Source organism: Cyprinodon tularosa, unplaced genomic scaffold (assembly GCF_016077235.1).
Source record: "Cyprinodon tularosa strain WSP-4 unplaced genomic scaffold, ASM1607723v1 ctg184, whole genome shotgun sequence".
NCBI classification, from domain to species: Eukaryota; Metazoa; Chordata; class Actinopteri; order Cyprinodontiformes; family Cyprinodontidae; genus Cyprinodon; species Cyprinodon tularosa.
This window is the reverse complement of record NW_024038639.1, coordinates 999,018-1,014,971: the sequence shown is the minus strand read 5'-3', so window position 1 is coordinate 1,014,971 and position 15,954 is coordinate 999,018. Positions and strand designations below refer to the sequence as shown.

General features: G+C 38.9%; 1 protein-coding gene across 1 annotated transcript in view; it reads right to left on the bottom strand.

Moving 5' to 3' along the window:
• Positions 1 to 8,991: 8,991 nt before the first annotated feature.
• Positions 8,992 to 15,954, bottom strand: part of sh3bp5b (SH3-domain binding protein 5b (BTK-associated)) — a 40,539-nt gene continuing 33,576 nt past the window's right edge. The window contains exons 7-9 of the mRNA XM_038282489.1: positions 15,491 to 15,710; positions 12,212 to 12,568; positions 8,992 to 9,911 (exon numbers count right to left, since the gene is read on the bottom strand). Coding sequence (XP_038138417.1) covers positions 9,700 to 9,911; positions 12,212 to 12,568; positions 15,491 to 15,710 — 789 coding nt within the window. The 3' untranslated portion in view covers positions 8,992 to 9,699. The remainder of the gene's footprint in view (positions 9,912 to 12,211; positions 12,569 to 15,490; positions 15,711 to 15,954) is intronic.

The window sequence follows — 15,954 nt, the reverse complement described above, 5'->3', positions numbered from 1 at the left end:
ATGGGACAGCTTCACCAAGTGGAACCACCGTTATAACATTCATGGAATGGACTATTGTTTTTAAACATTTGACATATGGAGTAGCTTTAGGTACCTCAGAATTACAAATTAAAGAGTATATAGCATAAAAAAACTAACAAAATTGAAGTATTGATAATACAGCACCTTCAATATTTATTGGCGTCCCTGGAAGAGACCTATCAACAACCTTAACTCTTTGTCTCTTAATGATATATTTTTTTTTTTTTGTTAAAATGGCATCACAGCACACTGGAAATTGAAATCCTTTTGTGTGCTTTTTGATAAACATTCTCTCTGAATATTACTGCTCTGATAGGAGATTAAAGCAAGTTTTAGTGAGAGGTTTTTGGGGGTTTTTTTTGCAGTTCCCTGACTTGTAAAGGTCGAAATACATCAGCCCCATTAGTTTGACCATTTTTCCCTCTCATTCACTTTAGAATAATATCTTGTACAGATTTTTTTTACACCCAAAAACAACAGGAAGTGGGATTTTATCCCCCTACTGTGATTTTACTTCTGTGTCAAATGACGCTACAGCAATAAAAGATGGAGGATTTGTCAAATCTACACGAGGGATGTCTCTAAATGTGGAAGGTGCTGTCGGTTTCTTTAGACAGATATGAAACTGATTACCAATTAATGGATGTGTCCTAACATCATTGTTTGGTTCTCATTTTATAACTGTAGGAGGTTGCTCCAATTTTTGTTCCACAGGAAAAACAAAAACATGTTACCGAGAATCAGTAATCGAATTAGTTGACCTTCACTTAATAGAATAAACTCAAACTTGTTCAAAGTTGGTGACATCATGAAAAGTGTTTTCACTGATAGGCCGCTGGTTGCATGACAGGAAACGTTGTTTTTGGTGGTTTTTAAACTCAGGAGCAGCAAAGGGAATCCAGCATGGCAGCACCTGAATGATGTCCGCTCTTTGTGTTTGTTAGTGTGCTGCTGAATGAATCCTCAGCTCTGCTTCAGGCAGGTATCTGTACTGTATGTGTTTACTTTGACAAACAACTTTGTTTCTTTACTGAGCTGCACTTTTTTCTTTTTTTTCACTTTTAAAAACAAACTGAGGTGAAGGAAGTTAAGAAATATATTTTCTATATACAACAGAATCCCCCTGATTTCTGGATGAGTCTCTTATGTACTTGTAAGCAGCCTCTCACTGTGACATCAGTGGTTAATTACTTAACAATAATATAATTGTTGGATCCAAAACAGTGATGGAGTCTTAAATGAGTAAATATCTAAGCAGAGCTCAGTCTATTTACAGCACATGTTTAATGTTATTTAACTATGAAGTTTATTGAGTAGAAAGATTTGATTAAGGTCAATTTGTTTCTTCTCAGCTTTGGGTCATTTAGTTTGGTTTAATTTTTTAGGGTTATTCCAGGATGCCCTTTTTGGCCTCAATACATTAAAACATTTTGCTCTATTGCTAATTAAAAAAAAATACTCCCGAGGAAAATTCAAATTTCAGTTTATTTTCCAGTTCAAATAATCGTACGTATTTATTTTTTCATTGCTTTTGGTGCCATCAACAACCCTAATTTAAAACAAAAGTGAACACATTCATTATTTTAGTTGAATATAGATAAAGGTTTTTCAACAATATGAACCTGAGCTTTGTTATGCATGAGGCTCTCCCTTCCACCCAGACTCATCAGATTTTACAGAATGCTGTGCATCAAATGTTGACTTTGCTTTTCCTCAAACTGCACAATAAACAAAGCAGATTTTTCTTGTTTGTGACTTTAACTACCTGCTGCGTTAGGTTTAAGCTGTTGGGAAGACTTCGACCTATCCACATCCCCCACCCCCACTCCATTACTCCTGCAGTACTACGTGCCACTGTGTGCAGCTATCTGACCCATTTACTGAAGGCTGCCTGTAAATGAAATGTTGACTGGTATATTAAAGGAAAGAACTTTCTTTTTTTATTTTATTTGTTTCTTTAAATTATCCAGAACGTCTGTCTACCTGTTGATAAATAATTTATTGCCATGAAAACCATATTTCTTCTCTTTATGTTTTGTTTTATTTTTTTTCATTTATTTACCAGCCAATGGATTTAAAAACACAGCAGGACAATCTTTTATCAACCTGTTGTATGAATGATGATGTAATGTTTGCAGAACTTGCACTAAATGTTGGCTAGACTGATGTACTCAAAGTTTAAATACAGGGATATATATATATCACATCGCCTTCTGTGTCCCAAGTTATTTATTACAGATAATATCCATGCATTCATCTACTTTATTACTCAGTTGTTTATTATATTTCTTTCTAAAGATTTATTTTCTTATTAGATCTTGAAATTGTGTTAATGTACCTTTAAATAAGCAAGAGTCATAAAATACACAAACAATGCAAAAATTGAACTGTTAGCAAATAAATGTATTTCTCAAAATAAGATTGCACCCTGCTTAATTTAGTAGGTAAAAAACTGCCAATGCAATAAGATTTCTGCACTTAAAAAAGGAAATGCTTCTCTATCTTATTTTCAGTGTATTATATTTAATTATATTATTTAGGGGCTAAAATACTCAATAATTCATAGATCATTTCACATACTTATAGATGTTTGCAGTGAAGGTGTTAACTAAAAATGTTGAGCTTGTAGAGCAAACCTTTAGCAACATTGGATTGATGTAACCTTCCATATCACAGAAGACTTTCATGTTTTACGAAGGTTTAAAGTACTTACAATCAATAAGTGGCAGTAAGAATTTCTCATGTGCAACTCTTAAGATCTAACACTTTTCAGTAAGGTTGAGGTCATTCTGTTGCAGATTCTTTGCTTTATTTGGGATCATTCACATGTTGCATAACCCTTCTTTGACCAAGTTTATATAAGGTGCAACAGCCACTCAATTGGTTGACTAGATCCCAGCTTTGTTAAGCTGTAATATACCAACATTAGACTAATTTAATTTTGCTCTAGGAACTTTTAACCTGAGGAAATATGAGGACAGTGGATATCACTGCTGCCTTGCAGCAAGAAGGTTCTGGATTCAATTTCTGGCCCAGGGTCTTTCTGCATGGAGTTTGCATGTTCTCCCTTAGCATGCATGGGTTCTCTCTGGGTACTCCGGCTTCCTCCCACAGTCCAAAAACAATGACTGTTATGTTAATTGGCTTCTCTAAATTGTCCTTAGTTGTGAGTGTTTGAATGGTTGTTTGTCCTGTGTGTCTCTGTGTTGCCCTGCGATGGACTGGCGACCTGTCCAGGGTGTACCCCGCCTCTCGCCCATTGGCGGCTGGAGATAGGCACCAGCACCCCTGCGACCCCACTCTGGACAAGCGTGTCAGATAATGGATGGATGGGTCATATTACTGCTGCCTTACAGCAAGAAGATTGCGGGTTCAAATTCGATTTCTGATTCTTTCTGCATGTTCTTCCTGTGGATGCGTGCGTTCTCTCCGGGTACTCCATTATCATTCCACAGTCTAAAAACATGACTGTTCGGTTAATTGGCTTCTCTAAATTCTGTATTGCCCTGCGATGGACTGGCAACCTGTCTCACCCATAGGCACCCCCGCTTGGAATAAAGCGTGTCAGAAATGGATGGATGAAATATGAGAAACATATTTGTTTTTTCTTAGCTCTGCTGCCACTTATTTCTCCTTGGAACATATTTTAAGGCTATGCCCTGGTGTGTTAGGAAGGAGCAGTGTTACTAATTTAGAACCTAACATTTTTAAGCATCTTGTAATAGCGGTTAGCCCAGCTAGCATCATTAACCAGCTGATTCTGTATTAAGCAGAAAAAGTAGACCTTTCCCTAAACACCATGATTTCAGTATTTCTTCCAACATTTTCTAATCCAGTATATTCCTTAACGACTGAGAAATGATCCAGCCTTGATAAGACATAACAGAACAATAAGTTCCACCTTACTAAACAGACCCCATATTGCTGCACATGTTGCAGAGATGCTTTCCTTTTAAATTGACAGTTAGATCCTTTGCTTCCTTTAGACCAGGGGTCACCACCGTGGTGTCCGCTTGCACCAAAGGACCCTCAAGGACCATATAGGATGTCCTCTGAAAACAGCACAAACTATGAGATTTCAAAATGGTAATATATAAATAAGATGTTTAAAATATTATGCATGTAGTTTAGATAAATTCCTACTCCTCAAGTTCATAGGACAGTATTAGTAGCCCTTCTATGGCTCAATAGCTCTCCCCCTAAAAAAGGTTGGTGATCCATGCTTTAGACTATCCTCAAAATAAAATAAGCAAAAGTAAAAATTTCTTTCAGACAGTAATAACATCCACATTGAAGGGTGTTGCTGCCACTGGCCCTCATCAACCTGGTAGTATTTATCTAAGGTATAATAGACAGAAAGCAGATCAGATTCTCCCTAAACACTCCGACTGGAACGCTATTCCGCTAAGTGCATCTTTAATTTTACGCCAGAATTCTTTGTTACACAGATAATTTAAACTATTGAACTGTAAACAGGCACAAATCAAGCTACTGGTTTTCATAGATTGTTTAGTACATTAGGTGAAAATCTGTGATCCATTAGATTAGATTAGATGAGCTTTATTGATCTCACAGCAGAGAAATTCACTCATCACATGTTGGCATAGAAGTTACAGAAGGTGCAAACAGGGAGGAAAAAGGTGCATTAAGAATAAGCAATATATATACAGTATATCCAGGTATATATTATTGTCCTTGTTCAATGCTACTTTGGTATAAATATAATCAATAAATAACATCTTAGTTTGCTGACATTCAGCTAAAACCTCTAAAGTAGATCAATAAAGGGCACTTTTAGTTGTGGAGGAATAAAAATCTCTTTTCCTATCTTGCTTTCGTTGATATAAAAGTTATGTAATCTATGAAAAAAAAAAGTTGTTTACATCAACTGGTTGCAGCTGAGAAGTTTGGCAGCAAGAGACAAGTTTATAGTTTAATTAGTTTATTTTCAAAATGGCTGGTGTAAAACCTGTTAAGCTGATGGTATTTTTATTTATTTTTTGACATGTTTACTGCACTGCGTGACAATATTTAACGGTTGTTTTTTTTCCCTCCGAGCTTATTTAACTGAACGCACCTCCCTCTGTTTTTGCAGAGAATGTTTCAGATCCTGGACTTGAGCTCTTATGATCACAGAAACATTTAAGGAAACTCTCTGAAATGTTGGTTTTGAGCACTAAATTACTAAAATCTCCTAATTTTAGTCAACTTTTTTGTTGTGGTCAGCGTCTCTGTGTCAAGTATCTTGAAGGATAAAGGCTAAATCAGCTGATCTACTTTATTTTGCTAAAATATATTCACTCATCTGTCAAGACTCAGACATGTATGGTTTTAAATGCTTTTTCTTTCAGCTTTAACAGCTGAAAAAGAAGAGTGTGTCTAGAAAATGTCAGACCTTTTACCAGAAGAGAACACCTTTGGTCAAACTCTGATGTCAATCTCTACTGGGATTTTTCCCAAAGGCATTTTTCCAGTTAAAGTGAGGATTTTGTGTTGCCCAATCAGCAAACCTGCCCTCTAATCTATGTACCAACATTGCTTTAGGAACTATTGTTCAGTCATGTCAGAAAAGAAAGAGGTCATCTATAAAGTCAGCCCCGGCTCCAAAACCACAATCCCATCATCACCAAACTATGTATGTTTTGCATCCGTATTTGGAATGCTATGAATCCACCCATCTTCTCCCATTTAGTCCTTGTGAGGGTCGCAGTGGGGCCGATGCCTATCTCTGGGGGGGTTCACCCTGGATAGGTCACCAAACTGTTGAAGGGCAAGACAAAGACACACAATCATGCACACACGCTCACACCTAAGGACAATTTAGAGAAGACAATTAACCTAACAGTCATGTTGGACTGTGGGAGGAGGCTGGAGAAAACCCATGCATGCTCAGGGAGAAGATGCAAAATCCATGCAGAAATACCAGGAATCAAACCCAGAACCTCCTTGCTGCAAGGCAACAGCGCTACCCAGCAGCCCACACTGGAACCCATTACTCTCAAGCTGATCTGAGGCCTAAATTAATGTTTGGAGTCTGTTCCTGTTGAATCTGCAGGAAGTGACTCAGGATCTGCAAACCTTTATTTACCTATAACTGCATGGCTGCTGCTGCACAGTTGCTTTCCACTTTCTTATAACACCTTTACAACTGACAGGATTATGTAGTAGCGATGACATTTAACAGGCCAATTTTATTGCACAGGTGGCATCCTTTTACAGTTATAAGCTGGACTTTACTGTTTTAGTGTTCGTAGAAGCCGTCTGCACACACATTAACTTGGACTGTGTTTTTTCCCTTCAAGCTAAACATGTATGGCACCATATTGTCTTTTAAAGTCAAATCAAATTACAGCTGTTTGTCTGACTGAGGCCCCTCACAAAAGAGATTAATCTGATTTCGGCTGCTTTTCATGTCAACAACAGATAGAAGGAAAAAAAATCCCAAAGGCCAACGGCCAACTTAACCGCAGAGAGTATGGAGAACTGATTGTACTCTGAAGCACATTTCTAGTAAATAAAAATTTTGATCTTTTGACAGGATATAACTGTATAAGTGGATTATGCTGGATGTCTACTATAGGGCATATATAATAAATAAAAACTAAGCCTCTGAGTCGTTTTAAATGTATTCCTTGAATTATTGCGTAAAGGTTGGATCTCCTTCATCCACGTCCTTTTGGTTTTTTGAAGCGGTGTTTTGTGAAGAAAAAAAAAACGTATTAATGTACTCAGAATGAGGAAGAGGCTACGGTGCAAGTCCCATTCATTAAAAATATACCATGAAGAGAGAATTTTTGGAAAATTGAAATCAAATCTTTAACTTTACATTAAAATCTAGGATGAATTATCTTGTACTCTACACTAGAGAAAACTCAGATTTTCTGCAGGACTGCATGAATGTCAGGCAAATAGTGTTTGTCAGTTTCAGAGTTTATAAAAATGTGTTTAACTATTTAAAGCACAGGGTAACAAAACAAGAAGTTCTTTGTATTCCAGGTCTGAACTTCAGAGTGTTCCAACTAGATTAGCTGGATTCTCTAAAGCTGTGCCATGTCCTGGCTGACTGAAATCAGATCGTCTTTTAACCTTTAAATGATCAAAGACGACTTTAAAGTAAAGGTTTCGTGGAAAAGTTTTGCTTCCATAGAAGTTCTCCTGAATAGCTGAAGCTAATTTATGAGCGAGTTGTTGCTAAATTTAATGCTCAGCTGGTGAGAAGGCAGCTTCTTTGCTCAAATCTGTCTGCAGCTCTGCTGATGGGTTCAGGAAGCTCAGGTTGGTGCTATACACTCACCGGCCACTTTATTATGTAGGTACCCCATGCTAGTAACGGGTTGGACCCCCTTTTGCCTTCAGAACTGCCTCAATTCTTCGTGGCATAGATTCAACAAGGTGCTGGAAGCATTCCTCAGGGAGTTTGGTCCATATTGACATGATGGCATCACACAGTTGCCGCAGATTTGTCGGCTGCACATCCATGATGCAAATCTCCCAATAGATATATCCCAAAGATGCTCTACTGGATTGAGATCTGGTGACTGTGGAGGCCATTTGAGTACAGTGAACTCATTGTCATGTTCAAGAAACCAGTCTGAGATGATTCCAGCTTTATAACATGGCGCATTATCCTGCTGAAAGTAGCCATCAGAAGTTGGGTACATTGTGGTCATAAAGGGATGGACATGGTCAGCAACAATACTCAGGTAGGCTGTGGCGTTGCAACGATGCTCAATTGGCACCAAGGGGCCCAAAGAGTGCCAAGAAAATATTCCCCACACCATGACGCCACCACCACCAGCCTGAACCGTTGATACAAGGCAGGATGGATCCATGCTTTCATGTTGTAGACGCGAAATTCTGACCCTACCATCCGAATGTCACAGCAGAAATCGAGACTCATCAGACCAGGCAACGTTTTTCCAATCTTCTATTGTCCAATTTCGATGAGCTTGTGCAAATTGTAGCCTCAGTTTCCTGTTCTTAGCTGAAAGGAGTGGCACCCGGTGTGGTCTTCTGCTGCTGTAGCCCATCTGCCTCAAAGTTCGACGTACTGTGCGTTCAGAGATGCTCTTCTGCCCACCTTGGTTGTAACGGTGAGTGTAAGTCGCTTTAAGCTCGTTTACATTGTTGGTTCTGGTGTCTCCATCTTCTTCTCAACATTAAATGACTTCACATCTGCATCTTCAGGATTTTTTCAACAAAACAATGCATGCAAGCCTTTAACTTTTAACTTTCTGAACCTTTGGACTTTGAAAAAACACAAGCAGAAGTCATGGTTTCCCAAATCATCACAGACTCTAGAAACGTGGTCAGCTTGGTTTCTATGCCTCTCGTTCTACTGTGGTTTACAAATGAAATGTAAATTTAGTACTTTCTTCACAGACGACCAAAGAACAAAAGACAGATTCCAGTGACACGCTGATTTAGGAGCTACCATGTTTTCCTTGGTTGCAGCCCTCAGCCGGTCCAGTTTGGGTTCGCCCCCATGATTCTATTGGTCGAAACATTTCTGAGAAACTGAACTTTGGGTTTTAAAAGAAATAAACTTCTAAAAACATATAACTGGGTAATACATTTATGTAATAAAACAATTTTTACTTTTTTGAATTAAATTATCAAAAGAAATCCCCCTTCGTGGTTTAAACTGAGCAGAGAGCTCCTACCTTAGTGAGAAATCAGAGAAACACATTTTCTTAGAAACATTCGGAGAATCTTTTTAGTTCAGTTAATTTAGTTTAAATCAAGACTCTCCATTCTGAGCTGGAGGCGATATGTGACAATTACAGGATAATGGTCATCTTCTCCCCATCTCCTCCCGTGTTCCAGAAGCATCGATCTGGATTAAATCAGATTATCCGAGTAGAAACTCCCCTGGAGGGGACGCTTTATTTCTTCCCACAACATCCTTTTCTCTCTGCTGAACCTGCTCTTTAAAACCTAAATGGATTAAAAGGAATAAAACTTTGCAACTCATCAACTTCTCTCTTTATTCAAGCTAAATTGCACCACTTGTGATCAAAGCAGACATGTTAAGCAGTTTCTTGATGTGTACTGAGAAATGAATCCATAGAGGGGATAAAATAGGAACGAGAAGCTGAAGCTTTCATTTTCCCGAACTGCAGTTTCTTGAAATTTAAAACCCAAACATCAAACACACAACATCATATAACACAGCGGATAAAATACTGGAGTGTATAAGGAAAAGGTCTAGTGATTTTTCCCTCTGATTTGTCCCGACTTCCTTTAAACATCAGGCAAAGCAGATCACACCCCTCTCAGCGTTCTGGAAGCTTTAACTGAACTAACTGCTTTATTTATAGTTTAGTAACCAGCAGAGCTGAGCTCTAAGGTTATCTACGGGCAGCTGGGTTGTTGCTTAGTCATACAGCCCAGGTTTTTACTGCTGAAACATGTAACTTTTATTCCTCTCATGACCCGTCATTACCCAGTTAGTTCAATCTCTGGTATGGGAGTCCATGGGTGAGTCCAGGTTATAAAACAGGCGAAATTCACACCAAATATCACATTCAAAGTTCATATTCGACCGTGGAGTGAAGAGTAGGACTACAGAAAGGAAATGTAGCTTATAAACAGCTGAAAGGAGTCCCAGAAGTTTCTGGTTCTGAATTGGAGTCTCTGCAGAACCAAAGTCCGTCTGACAGATTCGGCTTTTGCGCCTCAGACTCCTTTAAGAAGAACGACCGTTTGTCCTGGTTCCGTCTTCTGGGGAGAGCTGTCCTTGTTTTTGGCGTCACCGCCCCGCGGGCGTCGCAGGTTGAGGAAGCTAAAGCGTGCCTCAAAGCTGAAGCTCTTCTTGGGGTTGGAAGCTGAGATGATGTTTCTGGTCGGAGCGTTGTCCAGATCTCCCTCTGCGCCTTCAGCTCGGTCGCCTGCAGAAAAACAGAAAGTCAGGAGAGATGCGGCCGACTGATGGTTTAATGGTTAGGTAAAGCTTAACGGTGTGAAAGAAATATCAGCAATCAATTCACAATCCTGGTATTAGACCTTCTGAAGTTTTACTTAAATGATCAAATGTGCATTTTTTATGTTCCTTTTTAAAAGGTGCTAAAATAACTAAGGGTTTTAGCAGCTATAAAGCAGCAAATTGCCGCCCCTCCCAGCTGCTGCTGTGCACTGCCAATCAGAAGGCTTAATGAAAATCTACCAAACTTTTCCCTTCCTATAAATACAACAAATCTAGCTGAGTGGAAACAGAAACCTCTGGATCTGTGTGTCTGCAAATGTTTCCAGATGAGAAAATCAGAGTCTGCACTGGAAAAAATCAAAATCTAGACGAGTCATTTTTTCTTAAAATAAGTCTTGGATTAAGGTAGTAAAAGAGACATCTCGCCAATGGAACAAGGCAATTTACACTTAGAATAAGAAAACAGAATAGCATTGTTTAATTTCAAGTGCATATTATCTAATTATCTTATTTATCAGAGTAAATATACTCATTCCGTTGGCAAACTATCTCATTTACCTACTCAAATTAAGGGGAAATACACTTAATTTAAGACATTTTTACTTATTTCTAGATCGTTTTTCCAGTGTGTTGTCATGTGGAAATAAAAGCAGCATCACTTCAAACTGCAGTTTGGAAATGATGAGCTGCACGCCTATAAAGCAGCTGACTGCAGGCTACCAGAGCATATAGCCTGACTAATCATCCGCCGTTAGCCATGTTAGCTTGTTATACTTGCTCTGGAAACAACAGGAGGACAAAAAAGAGCCAATGTCCCTCCATTCCTAGTATTGTTTAATCAAATCTATACATTAATAGATATTCCAGATTAAATTAGGATGACTGAAATAAGAAATTCTTGATTAGGTTGGCAGCAAAAGCGGGCAAAAGAAAAACCCATCTGATCTTAAACATTTGTAAATACTGTAACAAAGGAACATTTTAGAGTTGGAGAATCTTACATCAATAAATGTGGAAGTTTTTTTTCTTGTGGTTTAAAATCCAATAAGAAAGTGGTTCCCCTTTTCTTATAACATCTAGGTGTTTTATTTATGTGCATTTAGATTCCAGGGTCCAGACTTCATTTTAACATTGGTCCATAATGACATTAAGAAAGAGTAATGGTCATTTTGACGTATAAACACCCAAACAACTGATATAGGAACTAGACAGACTGAACCGCAGCTTAATGTCCATTTTCAAGCGAATCCAAAGGCTGTGAACCGTTTCCTCTCTGAATACGGATCTGTGGTTGGGTAGCTGTCACTTTGACTAAATTCAGCTGTAGGGCAGCAGGTGTGAGCCAAGCAGGCGGCAGAGGATGAAACCAAAATAGACTCCAGGATTTCATCCATCTTACTTTGCTCTGTTCATTTACTTTTTTGCAGGTGACCTCCATGATTTTTACAGATCTCCTACAAGTTTACAGGTGAGTTATCTTCAACAAATTCATGTAGTGTCCAAAAAAGGCATCAGTTTGGACTTTGGAGATCAAAATAATTATCTGTGATCTGAAGATTTTCTATTTGGACTTGCAAAATGTAACCCAAATAGTTAAACATGATGTACACCCTTTATTTGAATTTACTTTTTAGCTGCACTTTTAATGATAGAAATAATCAGAGGAGTTAAAAACTGAATTTGATTATATAAGTAGGCCTTGTCTGCAACGTAATCTCCGACTGTAGTGATCCAATTAGCATTTAAAAAAAAAAGTTAAATGTGTATATCTTCTAAGTTCTGCAGCTGCTTTAAGTTTGCTTTAAAAAATAAGAAGCAATGAACTAAAATGAATCTAACAGTTTTCATCCATCCATCCATTGTCCGTCACGCTTATCCCAAGCGTGGTCGCGAGGCGTGCTGGTGCCTATCGCTGTCTACGGGGCAGGAGGCGGGGTCCACCTTGGACAGGTCGCTTTTCTATCGCAGGGCAACAGAGACAAACAGGACAAACAACCAATCACACACACTCACACCTAAGGAGAATTTAGAGAAGCCAATTAAACTAACAGTGGAAGGAAGCCAGAGTACCCGGAGAAAATCCACGCATGGTCAGGGAGAACGTGCAAATCCATGCAGAAAGATCCCAGGTCGGGAATCAAACACAGAACCTTCTTGCTGCAAGGCAGCAGATCTACCCACTGCGCCATTGAGCAGCGCTAACAGTTTTTATTGTTACATAAAACACTTTCATAATGGAACCTAAGGCAGGTCTATATTCCACACCTCTTTCCAGGTCACACTCAGGCGACGAAGCCCCGCTGCATTCACTGCGAGGTCCGAGCACCGGGGAGATGAGGCCAAAGTCCGACAGCGACACAGTGCTGGGAATGTCCAGGCTGCACGGCCGGGACATGAGAGCTGGTGAAGACGTGGAGGAAGACGAGGAGGGTGTGGGTGACGGGGAGTCAGACGAAGAGGTTCCAGAGGAGGCTGAGGAAATGGTGAAGGAGCACGGAGACAGGAGCTCCTGAGGGCTGCTGGGAGTCGAACCGAGGCTGCTGGTGGAGCGGGTGTCTGAGTCCTTCTCTGACATGATGCTGCTCCCGCCGCACGGCTCGTCATCGAAGCAGTCCGAGGCCACTGCAGGAGAGAGTGATGGAGCAAGGAAGGGAAATATTACTGGACAGGTATGAAGATGAGGGAGCAGAGGAGAAAGAAACTCAACGAAAGAAGCCATAAAAGGAAAATAATGGGAATTGATCCAATGTGACAAGATGTGAGCCATATCATCCCACTGAGAGATGGCGTCTCATAAATCCGAAGCACATGAAAACGCAGTCGGTGTCCCGGGTTATTTTAAGCCTCACGTTCCTCTTTAACATGTAATCGGTGTCTGCTTAATCTGGGCTGCTGTTACCATGGTGACACTCAAAGGTAATCTGCAGGCCACACTGATGGGATGCAAGAGGGGGATTCACATTCTGCTGGCAGAAATCATGTGATCTGAAAGTGTTTTGGGTTTTTTTTTTTTTTTTTTTACAGGTCTATGAATCAATTACTCATTTTCTTCTTCTGACATTGAACATGACTCATAGTTAAATCTCTTCTGCAGGTTGGATGAACCTCGATTCCTGTCTCATCAGAACATAAAATATTAGGAAAACCAGAAAAACGTCACCTAAAAAAAAGGCCTGAGCTGAATCCCCTTTCCTGAGGTCGTCTATTCCGCCTCTATAAGCCGAGCCCCAGAAACAACTGCGATGACCTGCTGCTCAGAAAAGTAGGGCTGAAGGATAAAGTAGGGGTTCCCTTAGTGGAGGTCAGGATGGTTTTCAGATTAAATGTGTTGTGATTAGGGATGCACGATATTGGGATCTTGCCCGATATGCCGATATTTTAAAACTCATGTAGCCGATAACCGATATCGATACCGATGTTAAAGCTGGACAAAAATAAGTAGTCATTGAAAATAGCAGTTTTGTTATCGATTTCTGACACTTAAAATAATATACTAAAATATATTTTCATATGCTGATATCAAATAGATTTTTAAAAACGCGGTATCGATCTATTTTACTTTCAAAATCTCGTGAAATTTCATCGTTCTGTTACAAACTCTCGTGATATTTTGCAAATTCTTGTGAGATTTTGTTAGTAAAATAGATCGATACCGCGTCAATATATCAACATATACAAATATGGCAAAATTCCTGAATTTTCGGGGGATTTCGTAGCATAACGATGACAAATAGCAATATTTCATTAGTAAAAGAGATTGATATGGTGTTTTTAAATGGCAATATATCAGCATATGAAGATATTGTGATATTTTAATGTATCAATATTTTTTCCCTCGTCTTTAGAAGTTTTTAAGTCTGTAATAAAGAAGTTTTTGGGGAAGAAGAAGAAGTATTTTTTTTTTTATAGACTTTAGAAACTCAGAAGCTGATCAAATATCGGGTTAAATATCGGTAGGGTGACAGATGTCCGATATTCAGTTTTAAGGCCGATACCGATAGGGGGCCGATTATATCGTGCATCCCTAGTTGTGATCCCTGAGGTAAATGGAGAGCTTGGCTGTATCATGAAATACATAACTGAGAATTTCCTATGAAACAAATAAATAAACCATGAATTAGTAGACGTAACATTTATTTATTAATCTAACACATGATTCAAATATTGAATGAACCATTAAATTGTTAAAAGCACAGATAAACGTTAGCCTGACGTAGTCCTACTCAAGAATAGAATAGGAAGATGAGCGTGAACGATTGTTGCCGGTGTTGCAAAAAGAACCTGAGGATAAAATTAATTTGCTGTCGATATCTTCTAGAACAGACCTAATAGCAGAATCTACACACCTAAACTCTCCAGCGGCAGCCATTGTTGTTGTCACCCAAGCGCGCTTCGGTGACGTGGTTGATTATGTTACTGTTGATCATCTGTCCATCATCGTATAAAGCCCGCCCTGACAATTTGATTGGCCTGCCAGATATTGGGCAAGCATACTCGCGCTGCTATTGAGCAATGCCAGACCGAACTTCCCGACCTCAAACGTTGTGGGCGGGACTAAGTTCGGAATGGCACCCAGGCTAGATAAACGTACCATTAAATAAAAAAAAATTGATATATGTACTTAAAAATGAATGTTATTATTTTATTCAATCTGCATAAATGAATCTAAAGTGAAGTAATTAGGTTAATATTTATATATAGGGGGGCAGTCAGTGTGTTGTATTATTTTTGGGTCACATGATGAAATATTTGGGAACCCCTGGCCTAAGGGATGAATAAGATTCAGTCTGAATGAGATGGATGAACTGTTAAAGAAAACAGAGAATTTCTTTAATTGCTTGAAGTAAAATTTAAATATTTACCATCAACTGTCACACTTGTACCAACAGTGTTTTTTGTTCCTGTGATAGAAAACATTCACAGGCTAAAGGAAGATAAGCCTTTGCTAAGAAAGTCTATTTCAGGTATAGTATAAAAGATTTTACTTTTAATCCTTAATTAATTAGTACCCCTGCAGCAGTAATTAATGATTTTATTTTTGTTAGAAAATGTTTCCATTTAGTTGTAAGGTTTTTTTCTGACAAAAAGTTTTCTGGGTCTTTATAAGAGCGACCCAAACACAGCTGTTCCAGCAGTTTTTTCGATGTTCGAGTCTTTTATATTTTCACTTTAGACTCTTATCAGATGTTAAAAGACCGATAACGAGTTCTGTAAAAAGGCAGAATCACCGACTGTGATAAGACTCTGTCTCCAGTTCAGTCATGCTACAAATTCAAGTTTCTTATCTCACATCCAGACATCTGCACATCTCATTTTTCTCTATTCACAAATGTATCTTCCTTGTTCAACTGAATATATCTAAGTCTGATATATAAAACGCTAAGAACCAAGCCTTGTTGAACCAGCAGTTGAAGCCGAAGGAATTAATGTAAAAACTTCAAATCTAATTTGTTTTCTTCACACCAAAAACTCAAAAAACAAATCAGAATAAAAAGATCCATCAAAGATATCCCTGAAACCAGAAAAACTGGATGCTGCACTCACTGGATATTCCATCCGACTCCATCTTAAAGCTGGAGACGTCGTCCCCAGAACTGCTGTCCCCCTCGGCACCGACTCCTGGTCTGCGTGGTCCAATGGTGGAGCTCCTGCGCCGTTCGTGGATTTCATCAGAGATCATCTCTAGGTTCTTCAGAGCCGTCCTGTACTCTCCTTTGGCCTGAGACAGCTTGGCTTGTCGCTCATCCACATTCTTCTTCAGGTTCTGGAAGAAAAACAGATAAGGAAAAGGAAATTATAAACAGTTTTATTAGACAGAAATGCTCTTTTTCAGTCTGACACAAACTTTGAGGAACCAAAACTATTTTAGAACAAATTATATATGTTATTGTGTGACAGAATATATTTTTAGAGATGAAAGTGAAACTAGTTGACATTTCATGCTGACACTTGTTTATGCAGCAAACAGACTGTAGCTGTTTCCGTTTACCTGAAAACAGAACATTTAT